Source organism: Acipenser ruthenus, chromosome 10 (assembly GCF_902713425.1).
Source record: "Acipenser ruthenus chromosome 10, fAciRut3.2 maternal haplotype, whole genome shotgun sequence".
NCBI lineage: Eukaryota > Metazoa > Chordata > Actinopteri > Acipenseriformes > Acipenseridae > Acipenser > Acipenser ruthenus.
Window position 1 is genome coordinate 2,951,458 of NC_081198.1, and position 22,763 is coordinate 2,974,220.

General features: G+C 40.8%; 1 protein-coding gene across 1 annotated transcript in view; it reads left to right on the forward strand.

Annotated features, from left to right (window-relative positions):
• The window catches only part of LOC117404965 (inactive tyrosine-protein kinase transmembrane receptor ROR1-like), an 85,292-nt gene that overhangs the window by 56,427 nt on the left and 6,102 nt on the right, over positions 1-22,763 (forward strand). Inside the window, exons 2-8 of the mRNA XM_034007803.3 lie at positions 1,264-1,335; positions 5,961-6,248; positions 7,331-7,367; positions 19,693-19,820; positions 20,952-21,269; positions 21,789-22,034; positions 22,424-22,629. Of these exons, the coding sequence (XP_033863694.3) occupies positions 1,264-1,335; positions 5,961-6,248; positions 7,331-7,367; positions 19,693-19,820; positions 20,952-21,269; positions 21,789-22,034; positions 22,424-22,629 (1,295 nt within the window). The remainder of the gene's footprint in view (positions 1-1,263; positions 1,336-5,960; positions 6,249-7,330; positions 7,368-19,692; positions 19,821-20,951; positions 21,270-21,788; positions 22,035-22,423; positions 22,630-22,763) is intronic.

The window sequence follows — 22,763 nt, forward strand, 5'->3', positions numbered from 1 at the left end:
AACATGCTGTCACACAGGAATAAATCCTACCTGGCCTTTGATTTTTTAAATATATTAATAAGAATAAGATATTAAACTGAACAGACGTATAACATTGACTTTCCCTAACACAACTGTGTTCTGTAAAAAAAAGGTTGTATAGCTGCATGTGTTGTTATTGCCCAGTTGATGGGCCTGCTCTAAAAGACTGCATACCAATACAGGAGATAGTTAGAGTACTGAGGAAATGTGTCAAGGTACAACTATCAGAAACTAAGGCTCTTATTTTCAAAGTATTTACTCCAGTCTTTAATTAACTCCTATTTTTTGAAAAAAAGGAAAAAACTGAGAAATAAACCAATTGAGAGCCCTTACGAGATCCCCAGTTACATGACTTACATGTTAGATGCCACTTTTGTAAAGTCAATAGCTGTTTTTCTCTTCTCACAAAATAAAGTTCATAAAATATTGTAGCAGAAATATAGCCCAAAGTGTTTGCTGATCAAGCCTCCATCAGCCTTCTCGATGTCTTCCTGCCGCTGCCGGTCCTCTGGGCCGCACGCTGTTTCTTTTCATTTCGTGCACTGTCTGCACGGCCTGTACTGTTGGCTTTCAGGTGTTAATTAGTGCCAGGGGATAACCGGCGCATTTTCTTTATGCAGCAATGCCAAAAATCTTAGTAGCTGTCAGCACATTGACAATTTATTCATTCAGCATGCGAAACTTGCTGGGAGTCAAGATTATATATTGCTAAGTTAATTTTACGTATGGATGGTTTTTTGGCCAGCGAAAAAAAAAAAAAAGATTATTGAAGAAGGTTGCCGCATTGAAAACTTTGTTCTACTACGAAACTGCTGTCATGACACGTAGGCACACTTGTCTGATCACTAAACTATAATTCACCGCTAGGATCACAGCTTGGTAATGTCTTTAACCGAACAAAACAGGAACAAAGCCGAGAGGAGCTGAGAGAGCCGTGCTGGTGCTTGCTGTAGCCTCCTGTAGCGGAGCGTGCTTTGATTGTGGCGAGTCATGTAGTAGTTCTTGGCTCATGTTTTTAAAGCACATTTGGAAATACTCTTTAACCGCAAATGCCTTTAGCTCGTATTCTTCTTTAAAGATACGCAGAGCTGTCATCGGACCCTTATTAGTAAACTCATCAGTGTGTGTATCACATTTTTTGCACCAGTAAAATTGGCTTTTGAAGTTCCTGCAATTTATCTTGTAGCAGGCAATCCCAGCTACACAAATAAATAATCAGCTTCTTTTTTTTTTCCTTCTCAGGAACAGATTTGCCATATGATCCAGATGTAATGGCCTCTTCATCGTGGAATATTTCCAGCGAAGCCGACAAAGGTGAGACGAAAGTTCACAGTTTTATTAATACAGTAAGTCTCTGTTTCAGGGAATATACTGCCAATGAAACCAGGGATTGACAATGAAAATTAACCCATAGCTAAATCTGGGTGCAATACATCTCATAACATGTCATAAGTGTTAAAAATGGTACGTTGTCCCTGTCAAATAACTACATAAATAAAATAAAATAAAGCATATGTAGTTCACAATGTATTTTTTTTATTATGTCACCATAGACATATATATTGATAAATAGGACAATCTAATGTTATAGCATTTTATGAGTTGATGACATGCTAAATGCAACTGTGTTTTTGTGGATAAACTACACTGTGTTCACTCTTAAGTGCACTGTGCACAATGTAAAAGTCTAGAATATTCTGTTAGTAAGACATTTAAAAGTAATTTACTGAAGCTTGTTCCAGCTTTCCATTTGCTTTCCACTGCAGTACCCCTGCTGATTTGTATTTATTTTTACCATGAAAATGAATAAAGTTCAACGCCAGCCAAGGAGCTCCTGTTCCAGGAAGCCACAGAGCCAAGAGAAAGCCGAAGCATAGAAACAGCTTGACATTTCATACAAAACCAAACAAAACAAATCCGTTCGGTTGTAAAACATGGACTGTGCTAGAGCCAGGTTATGACACACAAATAATTGCACAGTGAATTGGAGCCTTGCAGGCTTTGCAGCCGTCCAGGTGCAGCCCTGTGTCCCACCTTTGCCAGAGCAGAACTGCATGTCGAGCAGATTTGAGAGTCTGTTTATTCTGTTCTGCCCTCTTAGTTTTAACACACCCTTTTTTGCTTTTGAACACATTCTTATGGTCTTTTCTTAAAGATGTGATATTTTATTTTCTATATCGTATATTTAATAGACCCAATTTCTCATGGTATAAGACCTATTGTCAACAGGAGGACCGGGAAGCATCATTATTATTAGTAAGAGGAGGAGGAGGAGGAAATGTAATTAATTAAATGTTCTTAGTCATATAAACAGTACACTAGTAGAGTAGATTTAAAAAAATGTAACCTCTTAACTGCTTTAGAAATGCAAATAAATGATGTTCATGAAAGAGGAGCTACCTGTAAGCGGGCAGGTGTAGACTTGGATTTACTTGGCTGGATAGCTCCATTCATCCACATTTTGTCTTAACTTTATAAAAATAAGGGCCCTTACCTTTAATCTGATCTAACTGGTGTAATCTGTCTAATCTTATTCAAGAGAGTATATAAAAGCATGAGGCCGTTCTGTACGGCCGGTAAAATGTATCCTGGCAGCTTAAAGCTGTCAGGATTTTGCAAATGGTTTTGCTGTAATTCCCATAGCAGGCCCATATCTGCCTACACTGCTATGCACCATTATCAGCAGTAATAGAGCTCTGCTGGGATGTTTCTCCAAGTACCTTTGTTTGCCCTTCATATGTAATCCGAGCGGAGGAGGTTAGGGGATCAGGGGGTCTGGTTAAGCATTTCATTGTTTCTGCTCTGAATTTCCTGACGTGTAATTGAAAGTACATATTGAAGTCGGTGGCAACGGGCTAATAGGAAACAGCGACAGGAGAGGGAACAGAGAGCGCTTGATTGTATTTGAAAAGATAACTATGTCCCAGGAAACAATTAAAATAAAAAGGGTAGAGCTAGAGAGAGAGAGAGGACTTCGTTCCGCGTACATTATAGTACTGAGATGGATTACTAGACGCTCACGTCCTGTCCACTGCCTCTTTTTAAGCGTTTTTTCAAGAACCATGGCAGCCGTTTAAACTAGCAATTAAATGGACATGCCGAAATTAGGTTAAATTAATAGCTCATTAATAAAAAAAAGGGTTTACAGTATTTCCAGCTTGGCTTAAGATCAAGTGTTCCTTGTTTATACTATGGAGACATAACCCACTGAAGGAACATTATCAGTCTGTTCCTTTCAATAGGTTCTGCATGAGCATCCCTTCACATTTCTAATGGAAGGTTCTGTGTCCTACCTTCCGTTGTGAGATTTGGGTTCTACAGCCCTGCTCGGGTTGGCTGTTTGTAATTGGTGTATTTTTTTCTGAGAAGGCTTATTGATGGGTTTGGGTAGGCAAGTGCCCACCACAACAACCAAACCAGTCCTCCTTCCTCATCTAATCTCATCTCCTTAGCTCAACACCCTACTAAAACAAGCAATGGACAGCAGGCAGGAGTCTAATTCCACACATTTCTGTGATCCGATGGGGAATTAATACATCTAGACAAGTGCTCAGTCAGTAGGCACCTCTGGCTGTCTGCAGATCAACCAGAATCATTCCCCTGGATTCTCTCTCATTCTCACTCCAGGGATAAGCAAGCTAGATTTGATCCTTAAAAAAAGAAGTCAAATAATGTATTTTTTCTGTATTTTTGGAAGTCACTGTAACATAAAGGTTAGTGGGTGGATATATTCTTTCAGTGTCTTTACTACAGCATAGCATTCCATAAACTGCCAAGAATCTTTTATAATAGTTTTAGACTTATTATATTTTGAGAAAAAATAAATCTACAGACTGTCTCATTTATTTTTCTAAAACGAATGCATTATTATTGTTACGATTCTGACTAAAGGTTTGGGAACTCAGAGAAGCAAAGCTGGCTCTATTCTGAGTTTGTCTGTTGCAGCTGGCTGTCTGCATTTGAAATGGAAGAGTCAGAACAGGATACAGGGTGCCGAGACAAACAGGCTGCTTTCTGTTGCTTTGAAAGGATTCATGGAAAGTGAGAAGGAACGAAGCAGGGAATTTACTGTTTTAGATTATTAAGACTCTTGAAAGGGTTACCGAGACAGAAAGCCAAGTCTCCTGAAGCGTTCTCAACAAATACTGAAGCTGATTGTTTATTTAAATCTATATCAGATAACACCGAACAAATACATTCTCACGTATAGCACACACTGGCATGGATTAAAAGGCTTGTACAAACGAATCATTTGAAGCTAATAGATTTATGCTCTTGTGTCGTGTAATTAATTTAATTATACGCATTCACTTTAGTTTAGCGTTTGTGGCCTGAGGTTTAAGTTGCAGAATATTATTTTACATAAAGATTAAGCAGGATGAACGATTGTTTAGTCTTTAGTAGGACTGAAAACATGGGGCCGCACCTTGACTTGTTGTTTTTAAAGGTGCACCGATCAGAAAACAACATTGTGGTTTGTGACTAATACCAAATCAAAAAGAGAAGAGGGGAAAACTCTCAACCTCCAAAAGGCTTAAACATTCCTACCGAACTGTTCGTTTGCAAGTTCAGTTCTGCACGGAACACATACTTTGAGTTGGAATCCCAGTCTTTTCAGAGTACAATGAGAATAGTTCTGGAGTTGGAATCCCAGTCTTTTCAGAGTACAATGAGAATACTTCTGGAGTTGTACTGAGTTTCTGGATTTTGATCATAGAGTATTGTAAAATACATCTGGGGTAGGTTGAGGATGTAATATCCAAGCAATGCATTGTCCACTGTCCTCTGTAGATCTACACAAGGGGATATACATCTAAAGGTTGCAGTCTGGTATATAATACACAATGTATAGTTTCAAATAGCATTGACAATATTATTAGGAAAGTATTACAGATGATCTGCCACCCTTGTCACCCAGTTATCAGGCAGCAGTTTAGCAGCAAGGGTGGCGAGGGGGGTGGGGGGGGGGTCCTGACACATGTCAATTTCGGGTACAGTAAGGACCTCTTCAGAGGAAATTTGAAGCGATGCAGGGAGTAAAGTTAAACCCCCCAAGCTCTGCCCGCAACCACATCACACACATGAATAATTGAAACAATATATTTTACCATTTATTTATATCTGCACACACAGGGCGTCTGAGAAGCCATCACAAGCAGTGTCTGTGTGGAAAGCAATTTTAAATACAGAGATGTTTTGTTTACTTTGGCAGGCACTCAAAACCAGGGGTATTTTTGGGTAGACTTAACAGGTTCTGGGGGTGAGCTTTCCAGGGTTTTGTGTGACATAACTGGTTCTGAAACCCCTCTGGCAAGCCAGTGTGATGTTGAAAGGACTAATAATTTGTTACCACAGTGGCAACCACAAAATATCTTGTAAAGGATTCCTAACCAACAGTCAAGTAAGTTACGTGTTTAGATTAGATTCAGAACAAGGAAAAATATATTGAGTGGGGATATAAATTAGAATGTCGATTTTAGCAATAAAATCTGATATTTCCTAGTGAACTGAAAGTTTTTACATTAGATTTCTTGTTTATTAAAACTGATGTAAAAAATTCAGATGACTTTATTAGTGGAGGGGTGGTGGACCGACATAATTTCTCATGATCTCACTTTTTTTTTTTTTTTTTAAAACTGTCTACATGTTTAACATGGACCCCATTATTTCATGCATCATCTCAGAGGACTTCAGTCACAAAATGAACACGTGTTTTCAATTAAATGCAAATTAACTTTCACTTATGTATTATTTCTATAAAACGTTATATTCTTTTTAACGTGATACAATTTCACACCTGAAAAATCATAATTCATTTATTGTGTTATAGCCTAAAATGATATCAGACTCAAGCATTATTTAGAATATTTTGGGCTTGATTAGCTTTTTTTTGTGTGACAACATCTCAAAATGTAACCCTTCCCTTCTTATTTGGACAGATTATTACTTGACGTTAGACGAGCCGATGAACAATATCACGACGTCCCTCGGGCAGACGGCGGAGCTGCACTGTAAAGTCTCCGGCAATCCCACGCCGGCCATCAGGTGGCTGAAGAACGATGCTCCGGTGGTGCAGGAGCCCCGGAGGATATCCTTCCGAGTCACCAGCTACGGCTCCCGGCTGAGAATCCGCAATCTGGACACCACGGACACCGGCTACTTCCAGTGTGTCGCCAACAACGGCAAGAGCAGCGTGTCCACCACCGGGGTGCTCTTTGTCAAGTTCGGTAGGATATCTTGTATCTGCATGTGGTTTTTACTAAAAGACAAAAAAAACAACCAAAAAAAATATTGATTTGCAGTGATTCTGAGTTGAGACAGTTGCTTTCATCTGCATTCCCTGCTGCTGCTTTAATATATTTCCTCATTCTAGAATAAGGACTGGGCAGCAGTGTGGAGTAGTGGTTAGGGCTCTGGACTCTTGACCAGAGGGTCGTGGGTTCAATCCCCGGTGGGGACACTGCTGCTGTACCCTTGAGCAGGTACTTTACCTAGATTGCTCCAGTAAAAAACCCAACTGAATAAATGGGTAATTGTATGTAAAAATAATGTGATATCTTGTAACAATTGTAAGTCGCCCTGGATAAGGGCGTCTGCTAAGAAATAAATAATAATAATAATAATAATAATAACTTGGCAGGCTGTTAGCGTTCTTCTCTGTGGACTGTATCATTCTTTAGAGCAGGTACAGTGAAGCCAGCAAAATTGAATGGGCACTGCTTCCAATTGTTTTAAAAGGAGGAATCAGAATTCTAGAGCTGTTAAAGCCACTGTGGTGCTGTGGGGGCCAGCTATGTAACTGCAACATTGTGGCAGTCCAATTCAGGCTCCAGTCTCCAAAGAATTCTGTAATACAAATCTGTAAAGTTCTGTGCTTATAAAAGGAACAAAACTCAATGCGTGTAAATCATTTATATATATATATATATATATATATATATATATATATATATATATATATATATATATTTTATATATATATATATATCCCGTGCTTTCTAACATTTTAATAATTCTATACAATAAAGGCAATAAAAGTAAACGACGTGGTAGTACTGTATATTTGGACAGATTAAACTGGAAGCAATGCAATGAAGTGATTTCAAGTACTGCATCATGCTACACCAGTGTTGTGGTAAATGTAGACAATGTGAAGGGAATTGCTGATCAAAGGTACCCTGACGCACAGCAGATGAAGGCGAGTACCGTTGTCTTGTGCAATTCTTTACAGTATGTGGTTTGCTCTCGTAACATGTGGAAGGAATCTTGGGGTAATTGTTCCCAATTATAATCTTTGTATTCTTTTCAGGCCCGCCCCCGACAGCCAGTCCAGGAAAATCCTCGCAGTAAGTCAGTTTTCTTTTGTACTCACCTAACTTGATTTTGAACTGTTAAGGGCCTCATGTATCCCACAGGGGATTCATGAAAACCCCTTCATAAATTGTGACAGGCTTAACAGAGAAATCATAAGCAAGCCAAGAGCAATAACTTGTATTGTATATCCGTCTGTAAGTCGCTTTGGATAAAGGCGTCTGCTAAATAAACAAATAGTAATAATAATGTCACACTTCACAGCCAACTCGACGCAGTATCAAAGGCTGCAGATTAAAAAGCACATTCCAGACACCAGAAAAAAATGGCATTGTTTATATTAATGGCCCCTTTCATGCTGTCTGAAGCAGTGTCTATAGATTTACTCAGCTCCTTAATAACTGTCTGCCATGAAACAATACACTTTTTTTGTGATTACATGAATGTGGTTTGTACAGTATATACAGGGGATTTGTGATTGGTAGACTAGTTGCACATGGTATAGACTCAATTAAGAAACAATATCAATTGAATGTTATCTGAAGAGTAGTCTGGTGCCTAGAAGAAAGAAAGAAAGAAAGAAAGAAAGAAAGAAAGAAAGTTTCTTGTTACCCTGTAGCAGGATGTCTCTGCATGGTTTAATATTGTTGTTGCTTGGCACTACATTGGCAGATACACGTGAAACACATTGTTGCCCTTCCTTCAGCGGACGAGCACTGTGGATCAAGCAACGATGAAAAACACTGCTGTATTGATGTGACACGTGTACACAGTACACACTGTGCCTTTTCTAATCATGTCCTGCTTGCTTGCTGCAGTTTAAAGGGCTCTGCAAAACCTGTCTGAAAACGTGGGTATATATATATATATATATTTGACATTTAAAGTAGTTTATGGATCTATTACAACACCTCTGGGCAGCCCCAGTGCACAGCAGTCGTTGGCTTTTATGGTGTGCTAAGGCTTTTTGCCATTTTCCAAGCAGGGTGCCAAACTCTCCTTTTTGCAGGGCACTGTTTTAAAAAGATGGCATTGTAAGTCCGAATAGTTCATGATCATTAGGCTGACCTCATTTCAGTGTACACTTAATAGGAACAGCGTCTCTTTTTTGTTTTTTTACATTTTATTTTTCCTGGTTAATCAAATCTGTTCACCAGCAGTAGTAGTTATGTTTTGCAGTAACGGCACAGGTTATTATTACTTTTCCAGCACTTTCGGGGGGGGGGGGGGGGGGGGTTGTACGAGATTTATAGGTAATCATTTCAATATAGCTTTCATTAGTTCTTGAGTGGCACATACTTTTATAAAAGGTTTCACTGAAAGACGTGTTATTAAACCTGCTGCCAGTGCATTTTAAATTGAAATGACATCTGTTCTGTACCTTAAATCCGGTAATAGTGCATTTTCATTTCAGGACAGTTATTAACCTGTTTCATAAAAGGGCAGACAATAGTTTTCATTGACTTTAATCTGACTGTAATTTTGTTGGCTACAGTTAACATAATCATCTCTTTAGGTGACTTAGCAGGTTGTCTAGCTAACATAAGTAACATAGAAGCTTATTTAACCCTCAGCCCAGGTGTTAGAGTTCCCCAGCATCTCCTAGCTTTCTGTTTAGCTGTTTGCTTTTTTGACAGCAGTTCATTTATTATATGGAGGTCCCCAACAGTGGTGTATCGTTTACAGACATCGCTGGGTCGAATTTTTAGATGCAGCAGTACGCAGCAAGGAAAGGGTCAGAAGCCATGGGTCACCGCTCCCGAGAATCTCTAGTGAGGAATGATTTTATACTGTAGCATATCAAACAGACCCAGGCACAAAGCAAAGGCTATAACCAGCAAGGCTTGGACAACAATGAATACATTCAAAGACAAGAACATGAGAAAGAAAAAAAAACCTTTGGCATACATACACACACACACATATATATATATATATATATATATATATATATATATATATATATATATATATATATATATATATTTAATTGCTGATTTTTTTTATTCTAAATGAAAATCTATACACATTGAAATCGGCATGTTGTATCATGAGAAATGTGAAATAGCACACCTTAACCCTTTCCTGCATGGCGACCTAATATGGCACGTGGTTTAATTTATATCGGGACATATGGAAGACGCCCATGCATGATGATCTCACATGAGGATATTATTTTTTCCCCATATAAAGCCATGGAAATGTATTTTTCAGTATTTCATGCATGAAAGGGTTAATACAAATGATCATGTTGGCACTTAGTTTACGTAGGGTTTAACATGTAATCATTACTTTTGATCCAGTTTGGAATATTTTGTCTTTGCTTTGGATCACATTGTTTTGTATATTTGTCCTCTAGCACACGTTTCATGCTACTGTTCTCCTAGCATATAAGAATACACAGTATTCTTTCATGGTAAAGAGCTGTGTTCACGCAGTGTGTTTTTATGAAATCGTGAAATCCTTTGCTGTCAAGTCTAGCACCTCTCAACCAGCCTAATGGTTTTGAGCATTGCTGTGAAGTAGAACTATTCAAGCAACTCATTCATAGGTTCTAATAAATGCAGTATGTTTTTTTTTTTTTTTTTTTACTTCGTGGGGACCACCTGTTAACACGGTAACTGAATACTGAGCAAAAGAGAACAGTTCTCATTGGAGCTGAACAATGCAGCTCATTGTTCTGAAGAGATGTCAGTCGTGCTCGCCGCTCGCTCGTAATGGCTCCCTTCACTCTGCTTTGCTTTTCGGGGCCGGTGTGTTGTTCCTTTCCTGGAATAAATGTTTTTACAAGCTAGTAAAAACATTGAAAAAATGGAAAAAGAAATCACCACTGATCTAAAAATAGCCCTTTTTTCAGTGGCAGTAGCATGGAGGCACAAAGACCGTACTGCTCATTGGCACTCGTGTGACCACACGTGTAATTCTTTAGCACAGGGCTGAAGAATACACAGGTTTGGCTTGTATGTTTTTCTTGACTTTAACCATGTCTTGCCGTCCTTTGGGCCGTTAGAACTGTTACTAGCACATCACTGACATCCTCCGAGGGAATCTTATGTCATTCGGCAAGCCTCGTGTTTAAGATGTTACTACCCTACTCAATGCATGTATAAATGTCTACCTTCTGTTCTGAACTTTTAATTAGGCAGTCTTCTCTTGTTATAATGACCCATGTTATAATACAACCCTTGCATTCTTCCAGCTATTCCTTCTGAACCAGTGTCCACCAATATAAACCAGCACTTTTCTCCACTGTTGTACGGCCACATCGCTGTCCTCCATCTGCCAATGCAGCAAGCCAAAGAAATGTACACAAATGCATTGGAGTCTCCCTTACTTTACCACCTGCAAGATACTCAATTAGATAACCAATTACAAAGCAGAAAACAAGGGCTCAATATTCAAGACATTATCTTCCATTTTTTTTAGCCTATAGAACACACCATTGTTGCACTGAAGATGCCAACATGCCATTTCTGGAGTTTATTGGAGTTTGAGTGACCCTCGTTGGAACTGTCACCCTCTCTATAGTGGCTATAACCGAAAGTCTCCTAACTTTATTATTATTATTTATTTCTTAGCAGACGCCCTTATCCAGGGCGACTTACAATTGTTACAAGATATCACATTATACATTATTTCACATTATACAGATATCACATTATTTTACATACAATTACCCATTTTTACAGTTGGGTTTTTACTGGAGCCTTAACCACTGCTCCACACTGCTTCCCATAACTGGAAGTTCCTGTCACAGATTTCTCTAAGTTCTGCTCTTTATGAAGTGCAATACATTTCAAAGCTGTTTATAATGCAATATTTTCCACAGTTGGCATAGATTAATGTTATTATCGTTGTGTTGTCAGGGTTGTTTAGTTTTGCTGAAGTCTGTATGAAAAATGACTCATGGACAGCCTTTCACGCAGTGCAGAAAAGCAATTCGAAAATGTTTGAGTTTTTTTTCCCGTTATTATTCCTAAAACATGATAAGAGATGAGGTTACGTTGACGAAGACCAGGCTGCTGTCAAGTCGCAGGTGATGTCTGCCCTACAGCCACAGAAGCAGGACAAATCTCAAAGGATAAAGCATGCAAACACTGGTACTGTTTGATAGAAAAGATAATAAGACCACTCACTCTAAATGACTCCTTGTATGTTTAAATTACGTCTTCCATTACCCTACTAGAACCTATAAATCAACATCAACCAAACCAATGAACAGTCTTCCAACAACATTGCAGCCAAAATATGACTCATTTAAGACGTGTATAATAATATGCTACAGATATATAGATAGATAGATAGAATGATGGCTGTTTTATTTTTTGATTTTTCATTTTTTTAAACCTTATAAAGTATACAATTCCACCCAGAACAATTATCATAGTTTCTTAAGTAAATAAAGCTTCAGAACATATTGAATAATAATAAACTATCAATTACTTACCAACCTTCATACAATTGGGAGGAAAGTGTGGTTGTGTAAATACCACAGCATGCTCTTCCTTACATCTTAAAGTTACTTCATTTTTGGTATTGGGGCTCAGGTCCATATCGTGTGCGTGCAACAGGCATTGTGTGATTTCATATGGAATCCGGGGAGGCCAGTCATGGAGCTGGCTCTGCGCGTGCGTGTGGATTCTATTCGGGGAGGCCAGTCTTGGAGCTGGCTCTGCCTGTGCGTGTGGATTCTGCTTAGGACGGCCAGTCGTGGAGCTGGCTCTGCCTGTGCGTGTGGATTCTATTCGGGGAGGCCAGTCGTGGAGCTGGCTCTGCCTGTGCGTGTGGATTCTATTCGGGGAGGCCAGTCGTGGAGCTGGCTCTGCCTGTGCGTGTGGATTCTATTCGGGGAGGCCAGTCGTGGAGCTGGCTCTGCCTGTGCGTGTGGATTCTATTCGGGGAGGCCAGTCATGGAGCTGGCTCTGCGCGTGCGTGTGGATTCTATTCGGGGAGGCCAGTCTTGGAGCTGGCTCTGCCTGTGCGTGTGGATTCTGCTTAGGACGGCCAGTCGTGGAGCTGGCTCTCCCTGTGCGTGTGGATTCTATTCGGGGAGGCCAGTCGTGGAGCTGGCTCTGCCTGTGCGTGTGGATTCTGCTTAGGACGGCCAGTCGTGGAGCTGGCTCTGCCTGTGCGTGTGGATTCTATTCGGGGAGGCCAGTCGTGGAGCTGGCTCTGCCCTTGCGTGTGGATTCTATTCGGGGAGGCCAGTCGTGGAGCTGGCTCTGCCTGTGCGTGTGGATTCTATTCGGGGAGGCAAGTCGTGGAGCTGGCTCTGCCTGTGCGTGTGGATTCTATTCGGGGAGGCCAGTCGTGGAGCTGGCTCTGCCTGTGCGTGTGGATTCTATTCGGGGAGGCCAGTCGTGGAGCTGGCTCTGCCTGTGCGTGTGGATTCTATTCGGGGAGGCAAGTCGTGGAGCTGGCTCTGCCTGTGCGTGTGGATTCTATTCGGGGAGGCAAGTCGTGGAGCTGGCTCTGCCTGTGCGTGTGGATTCTATTCGGGGAGGCCAGTCGTGGAGCTGGCTCTGCCTGTGCGTGTGGATTCTATTCGGGGAGGCCAGTCATGGAGCTGGCTCTGCCTGTGCGTGTGGATTCTATTCGGGGAGGCCAGTCGTGGAGCTGGCTCTGCCCTTGCGTGTGGATTCTATTCGGGGAGGCCAGTCGTGGAGCTGGCTCTGCCTGTGCGTGTGGATTCTATTCGGGGAGGCAAGTCGTGGAGCTGGCTCTGCCTGTGCGTGTGGATTCTATTCGGGGAGGCCAGTCGTGGAGCTGGCTCTGCCTGTGCGTGTGGATTCTAACCCAGGTGTACCTTATATCAATCATCTGACACGGTTCCATTTCAAACCAAACAAACGTTGTTGCTTTAGTCCGACCTTTAGCGCCAGCCAAACGATTCCACTCACATTTCAGAGCAATCTTCAACAGACTGCAAACATTGTACTGGCTATATAACCCTAAACCTTTTTTTATTCTGCGAAATGCCTCGAGGTACAAAACCTAATGTGCGTCCCTGCTTTTTCTTATCAGGTGTTTATTGATTTAGGAATTGGACTCTTCCCACTGGGAGATGGCTCATTTGTACATGCTTATCAAGGCCTCCGTTTCTGAATGAAATATGAACTAAATGAACTCTTTGGTTCTTTTAAATGCTTTCACAGTTGCTGCACTGAGGGGCTGGTTAGCTCCATAAATCTGACAGGACGCAGTGGTTAATGTCAGAGCAGCTGGTCTCCCTCAAGGTCTGCACATCGTGAATCCAAAAACCCAGGCAAGCATGGAATGCACATCAGCTGTGATTTGAGATTGAGCTTTAACTGTACGCCTTGGCTTTCTGATGTTTGTCGCTTGTTGTCAGGCTGATAAATCTGTTTACTTCTTCAATTACTACCTGCTGAGGGTCATGCTGTGACCTGACTTTCATGTGCTCCTCCAGGGTTTACATCCCTCCAGATCAGAGGCTTGTTTGCACAGCTAGACCTTGGTTTGGGTGTTTGCGCCTCAGTAGGGAGCATGTTTGCTTCAGAGCTAAAGATTTACATCCGAACATAAGAAGAGTCTGCTCAGCCCAACAAAGGCTTGTCCCATATCGTATTTCTTGAACTATCAGGGTGAGCTATTCCACACATGTAAAAGGAAAAGGCTCCTTGCTACCATTGTTACTCAGCTTTTGTATCCAGTCTTACGCTATTCTGTGTTCTAAGTTTGGGTTAGACCTTGGTTGTCCTGGTTATCTATACAACTTTTGTGTAATGCTGTGACTGAACTTTCTAGGCAGGGTTTCACTAGGGCATTACAGTAATCTTCTATTGATGTACACTACTAGTTGCTTTTTGAATTATTTGCCTCACTGTTCGGCATCCCCCAGCTTGGCCTACGGGAACTCTGCTGTCATTAAGGTCAGAAACGCTCTCCATCTCACTGCTGTTGTTAGCAGGGACTGTTTCCTGCTGCACATTGGTTTGTGTTGAACCTTACATAGCCGCCCCCCTGACAGCAGAAAGCGTTCAGTTTACAGTCAACGCCTGAGTCTTGGTTTAGCGTGCCAGGCCTGGACGCTATCAGCTATTTATTTGCATCTGACTTCTGGAGACCAAGCCCTCAATTAACCCACACGGGATTAACGAGCTGGCCTTGTTTTAGATTGTGGTGAATGGTACTGGACTGAGAAAAAAAGACAATATGATCTTGCATTTTTTTTAAATGTTACAGCCCCAGAAGATTCTTGTGTTGAGTCTGAGGATGTAAGACATGCTTCTCTGAGGCACTTCAGTGTATTGTGATTAATTAACCTTTTCAGAGCTAATCTGGAAGTAACTTTTCAGTCAACCCCCACCCAGTACTACACGGCGATTCTCCTTGTCTCTTGCTAAGATATGTGATACTCTATTTTAACCTGTGTGACCACAGACACTGAATCCTGCCGTGTACATTAGGCTTAAAATTCAAAGACTTACACTGTCATTAGAAAACTGCACACTGAGTTCTGATTAGACATTACAGCGATAGTCCCACAGAATTTTTAGTGTTTATTACATTATTCATTTTGTCAAACAAAAAAAAAAACTTTAAGAGAAAAAGCTTAAGGGAGGTGGGTCAAGTAATGTTCTCTTTGAAAAAAAAACAAAACATTTAAGACTTTTTTTTTTGTTAGCCTAGGTACTTCTTTATAAAAAGAGGTCACAAATCGAGAGCCCTTTTTTTTGCTCCAGTGCTAAGCTTGCATCGTTATTTTATATTTTATATAAATAAGTGAATAATCAATTTGAAAAAAAAGCTACTGTCAGGTATGGTAAAAACAAAAGTGAAGAGCATTTAAAAGTGCAAATAAAAGCCTCTATTTTTGCTCCTCCTATTTTTGTGTCGTCTGCAAATTTAACAAGTTTGCTTACTATACCAGAATCTAAATCATTAATGTAGATTAGGAATAGCACAGGACCTAATACTGATCCCTGTGGTACACTACTGGTTACCTCGCTCCATTTTGACTGGTTTCATGTTACAGGAAATACCTGCACATGTGATATTAAGTTAAGTACCAGTATTAGTTTTATTTTTCTTTCTCAAATAATAGTTTGACCTTAAGACCTAGCCAAAATGTTTGTCAACTGTTTTGTTGGAACTTTGTACCATTTGGGCACAGAATGTTATCCTAATGCAGGTAGGTGTGCACTGTTTAGTGATGCAAAGACGTTATTGCATTTACATTGGTTCTCAGTTTTTGGTGACACCTTTTTGTTTTAACCCGGATATACTTTAAATATATTTTGCATTGTTTTCTAGTGTGCATGAAAGACAGCTCTCACAAACAGTCTAACCTGAAGCTACAGTGATGGCTTTGTGTACATCCGACTGCATTAAATGATACATTTCAACTAGTGCTCCAATATGTCAGAGCTCCACATCTAACTGACAGCTAGAGTAAGAATGTGGGAGACAGATCCTCTTTTTCTATCTCTCCATTTGGGGGAGCTGTGCAGTCTATGGGAAGCTTGGTTCTCTCAAAGTGAAGATTATTATTCCTGTGTAACGTGATGATCCTTTTCATCATTGTCCACTAATAGGAGCTTCAGAACGACCCACTTTCCTAAAGCTAACTGTGGTCTCGGGTCATTGCCTGGCATGATTATATAGTGACTGTTTGTTATTTTGTGATTGTCAAGGAAATGCCATTATTGAGAAGCTTACATTAACAGTGAAAATGCTTTCCATGGGGTCTCAGCAGGCTTTGGAAAATGAAGCTGATTGTATTAGAGAGAAGCAACCATAACATTCCTGAGCAGTTTCACAGCGCACGGAACACACAGAGGGAAATGCAAAAAAAGGGAGAAAGATAAAAGCTAAGAGTAAGAGCAACGGACAGATATGGAGCATAGTGTTTTAAATTTGGGGATTCGAAACTTTTAATGTTGGCTTTTGAGCTGACTGGAGTCCCGCAGCAAAGCCTAAAAAAGACATGTCGGGCTTTGATGATTGCTTTTGTTTGACACAAGAGAGAGATTCTTATGGTTTGCATTAGTTTTAGATTAATATCAGTAGGGACTTGCCTGTTATCATTTAGTTAACTTATTTACATAAGGGATGGATTTGATCAACCTATATTTTCTTTAGATCATTTTACAGCAAAGGGTAATCATCCCGGATTTCATCAAGCAACGATCAATGGTTATCACGGGACTAATCCTAAAAACAAAGGTGCTGCAAAATGCTTTAAATCAGCCCCTTAACTTAAAAGGTCTGGTTAATACACAGTTAAGAAAGATTGGATACAGGGAGACACATTTCCAAATCATGAGTGTATAAACACACAGAGCACAGCATAGCAAAGCAAAGGACATCCATGGTAAAGGAAGGCAAGCATGGTACACAGAGTCAGTGCTAGTACTGTAAATGAATAGGATAAACATAGAGGAAAGAGAGGCAAACTACCCTTGGGAAATGTTTGTAAGGGTTATATCAAAGAACTGGCCTGAAAACATAGAACACTGAATGAGTCAAGCCATTAGGTTAGCAATTGTGGTGCTAATGTGGAATTAGACGAACCAGATAAGCCTGTATAACTATGAAAGTCCCTCAGACGTTCAGATCAGTCAAGACTTCGAAGGTCAGCAGCTCAATAACTGGTATCAGTTCCAGGTTTAAAACAATTGTGAGGTCAAATAATTGACAAGAAACCAAAATGATAATTTAAAGCTTGCATTTGGTGACCAGCGCAATTTCTTCAAAGATAAGTTCCCTAAAAGTTCCTTAAATATTGATGAGGCTAATGTGTAAATCTTATCAGAAAAGGGTAGCTTGCAAAAAGATTTACACATTAAGTACATTGTAACTATGCATGATAAGTAACTAAATAACTACTGTGTAAATACACAGTAATTAAAGACACCTAATATAAAGTGATCTTCTTTGTAAAACCTTGTAGTGACTGATAAACAGCTTAGGCCCACCTTAAATACTGCCTCTATTTTTGTGTTCATTTCTCATTTAAAAAAATAAAATCAGACCAATGTTACGACATGATGATACTATGATGATGCGCTTCTGCCTTCCTTGTCTGGTAACTCTAAGACTTTGAAGTCATTGAGTCGGAGCCCCCTTTTATCAAAGTGGACTGGGAACGCGAGGTGGTGGATTCCTGCTGAGCCCCGGTGCTCCTTGACATTTCCATAACGATAAGCATATGACATGCATTTTTCCCCAGTGAAGAACTCATAAATCTGCCATGGTTTATTCTGAGTCCATTAACAGGGGTCTCTATCATAAGTGCTCACAGCTGCTGCTTCTTTTGCAGAGCCTGTGTACAAATGGAAGGGTAGCCTCTTTATTGATCAGCCACGGAAAGGCTGGGGAACCTGTTAGGTTATGTTTCTGACTCCTGCTGCAGGGATGTGGGTATCATCCTTAAAAACACATGTTTGTTTTTTTAAATGATGCAAGGATGTGGGAAGTATCCTAATAACGTATGGCAAAGTGATTTTATACATAAAAGTTTAAAAGTAAGATGGGCAGGACTGTAATAAAATGTGATGGTTCTGCACTGGATTTGAAACTGCTTCCGAATTCATAACTAAATAAATCTTGTTTTGAAGATACGCTTGGTATGCAGCCTCCCAGTGGTACAGGGCTGAGCATATGTTTAAGAAACTTGCTGTTTCTTTTTGATTATATATCGTTTTACCAGGAGTGTGACCACTGGGATTCATAACTCATGCCCTGTGCTTGTGAGTCCCACCCCTGTCCATGCAGCTGTGGAGGAGAGGAGAGGAGGGGAAACAGAGATCCTGACGCCTAATTGACATGTAGAGAACTTCCAGCTCAACTTATCCCATGAATCATTTCAGTGTAACGTTCTGCAGTCAATCCATTATAGAGATACTTGTGAGAGCAGGTGACAGAAGCCCTTCTTCCGCAGTGCAGAATGAACTCCTTTCATATAGTCCTAAGATTTTTACTAGGTTCCTTCCAATAGTATGACCCCGATATACTGAGTCTGTCGTTTCTTACACCCAGTATATCCGCAATGAAGTTCAAAGCGAGAGCTACACCTCCTATTTTAAGCAATGCTTTGATTTGTCAGGTGTGCCTGTAATAAGCTGCTTTGTAGTTCGTTTCTTCACCCCAAACTTCTATAAAGATTTAATTCCAGTATAACTGAGGGATCTGGAAAACACATTTACAGCGCGGGACAGAATGACTCATGTTCTCTTAATAGAGACACAACCTGCAGTTTCACAACAGAGAGCCACACATGGTTTGGTCTGTCTGCTACAGACGACCCTTTTGACCCCTGAAGTGTAAGCTGTTAAACAGTGTCAGAGTTGTGAAATACCCCTCGGGCAGGCAGTGACGGGGGTGCTCTGCCCACTGTACCCTGGAGGGTGGAAACAGCACATCCTTCTATAAATTCCCCTAATGAAAAAGGTAAAGTATATTAAAGATATGGTGCTTTTCACAGCTGGATTTTTTTTTCTCACTGTGCAAAGTGCCATAGAGACACACGTCAATATATCATAATAATAATACACACATCTGCTTCTTATCTCTTCCCTCGTACCGAAGAGGGGCCTGGACTGTGCGGTCACTGTGCTTATTAAAATGGACAGATCTGATTACTGCTCGCCCTGTTAGTCTTGGCTTAACCAACAGCGGTCTTTCAGCCTGGATAAAGGATGCCATTTATGTCACCAGTTTCCTTATATGCTGTACTAGAAGTATTATACTGTTTTGTACAAAATAACTTAAGAAAATGACATCATACCCCTACGAGTGGTCTTTCCCTTTTTTAATACTTTCATAAATGTCAATATACATGTATAGGTCAGAAATAATGGTGCTTAGAATTTGAAAAAAAGCCACTCAATTTGTCTTCCAAAAAAATATTGTATTTCAAGATGCCTCCTTCCACAAATGTTATTTTCTTTATTAACATGTAATAAATCTTTTGATTCCTGACAAGCATTTTATTACTACTATAGGTAGTCCTCGGTCTGTGCAGAAAACTGTCTTTTTAGGGGGGAAAAAAAGGACTGCCCTCTAGTGGACTCCTACTTTAGTTTTAGAAAAAAATTAAATCAAGTGGAAGTTGCACAATTCCGAGTCATTAAACAAAAATTCCAAGATGACTTACTGGTGCGTGCACATTATCACAATCTGTTGCAGCACTGTGTATTTTAGTTTAACTAATACACATCTGGAACATGTAAACAGCTGTATTACGAGACCTGAGGTTGATCTGAAATGAGGCAGTGGCCAGTGCAAAGACACGGCTGCTGCAGCTGCAGTCAGGCATGGCTTCAGAGTGTGGAGACCTGGGGAGAGGAGGACACAGCCCATTGACTGGCTTGTAATGGGCTTTCCTTTTCACAGGGATGAGTATGAAGAGGATGGCTTCTGCCAGCCCTACAGGGGGATCGCCTGCGCCAGGTTCATTGGTAACCGCAGCATCTACGTGGACTCACTGCAAATGCAAGGGGTGATCGAAAATCAAATAACAGGTGAGGGTTTTATTAAGGTGTAGCATTCAGAGGCATGCTTGAGGGAACTTGACAGGGCAGTGTCACAGACAAGCTGCTATCAGCAGGTAGAGAGACTCGGAACACAGAAAGCTGCAGTGCAGCGCTGTTGCGCACATTTAATAATAAATAAACAAAACACCAGATGCACAGTGGCCAAAACAAACAGTTAAACAAAACAAAAGAATACAAACACTTTAAATATACTGTGTGGTTTTAAGCCGAGCCATCACTGTACTCCCCTAAACACCACTACAACCAGCACAAACACTAACGCTCCTCTCACCTTCTCCACCATGAATTCACCAGCATCATCTCCCGTGATCACCCTGTTTATACACCTCTATTTAAACACCACTACAATCAGCACAAACACTAACTCTTCTCTCACCTTCTCCATCATGAATTCACAAGCATCATCTCCCGTGATCACCCTGTTTATACACCTCTATTTAAACACCACTACAACCAGCACAAACACTAACGCTCCTCTCACCTTCTCCATCATGAATTCACCAGCATCATCTCCCGTGATCACCCTGTTTATACACCTCTATTTAAACACCACTACAATCAGCACAAACACTAACTCTCCTCCCACCTTCTCCAACATGAATTCACCAGCATCATCTCCCGTGATCACCCTATACACCTCTTTTCAATTTACGGTTCCAGTCACATTCCCCCCGTGTTTTGACAGGAAGGAATTTAACCCCCTCCCTGCCATCCCAATATTCCCCACCTCAACACACACACCTGTGCACCAGCAGGGCTTTCACACTGCCACACTTGTCAGTTGACATGTATGAAAGTGTGGTGTATTTTAACAGTGCTGATAACAGTATATTTAACAGTAGCTATTGAAAGGCTGTTAGGCTAAAACTAAAGGAGATTGAATTCTGTAATGACTGTAGGCAATGGGGTGTATTACTTTCAACATGTTAACACCAATTTATATATCTTCTAAAATGAGAACTGTTACAGAATGAGACACAAAGATCCTTAGAGAGCTATTGAATTATATGTTTGGCTCTATAAAAAATGAATGTGTGAATATTATCTAAATGTGTGAATAACATGCACTGGTTCAATGCTTTGTGTTTGCCTCGGCAGCTGCATTCACGATGATAGGCACCTCCAATCACTTGTCAGACAGGTGCTCTCAGTTCGCCATCCCCTCGCTCTGCAACTTCGCATTCCCTTTCTGTGACGAGACCTCGTCCGCTCCGAAGCCCCGGGACCTGTGCAGAGACGAGTGTGAGATCTTAGAGAACGATCTCTGCAGGACTGAGTACATCATCGCCAGGTCCAATCCCATCATCCTGATGAGACTGAAACTGCCCAACTGTGAGGACCTGCCCCAGCCGGAGAGCCCCGAGGCAGCCAACTGTATGAGAATAGGGATTCCCATGGCAGAGCCCATCAACAAAAGTAAGAGGGCACTACTGGGGCCATGTTGTGAATGCAAGGACCTTTACACTGAGGGACAGATACAGTGGCAGTTCTAGAATGATGCAAATGGCCAGTGATACTGCAAACTTTCCTGCTTAAAATGGCATTGGAAGTAATCAGGTAGCAACCTGGTGTACAGTATCAAAACTTTAAGTTGGTGTTATCTCGGCTATTTTGTCACCACAGTCAAAAGAAAAAAAACGTTGTTCTCAGTGGTAAATTGGAATTGGTTTTACCAACACTATTTTACTTTCACTGTATCTTTACTGTACTTTTACAATTATTTACCACACTGTAGCATGCTTTCTGTTATAATGTTTGTGTAATGTGTCATTACCAATCAAATTAAAAGTAAGGGGGCAGCATTACCCAGAACTTTTTGTTTTAAGTTATGGGAAATTTTGTTCTGTATTCAACTAAATCGATTCTTATTACTTAACTGTTTTTGTTATGTAACCATGCATCCTTCATCACATGGCTTGTGCTTCTCGATTTCAGATCACAAGTGCTTCAACAACACTGGCGTGGATTACCGTGGAACAGCCAGCGTGACCAAATCAGGTCTGCAGTGCCAGCCGTGGAACTCCCAGTACCCCCACAGCCACGCATACCTGGCAGTGCGGTACCCAGAGCTGAACGGAGGGCACTCCTACTGCAGGAACCCAGGCAACCACAAGGAGGCGCCCTGGTGCTTCACCCTGGAAGAGGCAGTCAAGATGGAGCTATGTGACATCCCTGTGTGTGGTGAGAGGCCTTTCGTTTGATTTATTTATATATTTTCTGGGGGGGTCGAATGTCACCTAGAATTAAGCAAAGTGGTGGTTTTGGCAGAGAACTCACTTTAACCTTTTATCAAATCAAGTAAACATCAAGCATATTTTAGGTGTTTCCAATACCAGATCAATCGTCAGTCGAATAGCTAGTTTCTTACTTGTCCTTTGATAAACAATACGTCCAATGATCGACAAGGAAAGGATTTATTTTTTACCTCAATCCACTGTATTATATATATAATGTAGTTGTGTTGTCTAGTCTGTTTTAGTAAATAATCTATCGCATGAGTTTCCTGGCAGAATCTGTTTTTTCTTGTATTATTTAAAAGTATGTCTGTTCTTTTTTATTAATTTATTTAGACTTCAAGGAGAGCAACAACAAAATGGAAATCCTGTATATTCTGGTGCCGAGTGTGGCCATCCCCCTGGCGATTGCTCTCCTGTTCTTCTTCATCTGCGTCTGCCGCAACAATCAAAAGTCGTCCACGCCTCCCGCTCAGAGTCAGCCCAAGCCTGTCCGAGGGCAGAATGTGGAGATGTCAATGCTCAACGCCTATAAGCCAAAGGTAATGAACCATGTTAATTATACAGTAAATCAGCACCTCACAATAAGTCAATTATTATACACCATTGTCCAATCACTGAAGCTTTCTACTGGACTTAGAAGTTTCTCTAGTTGGCAGAAACACACAGTTACAGG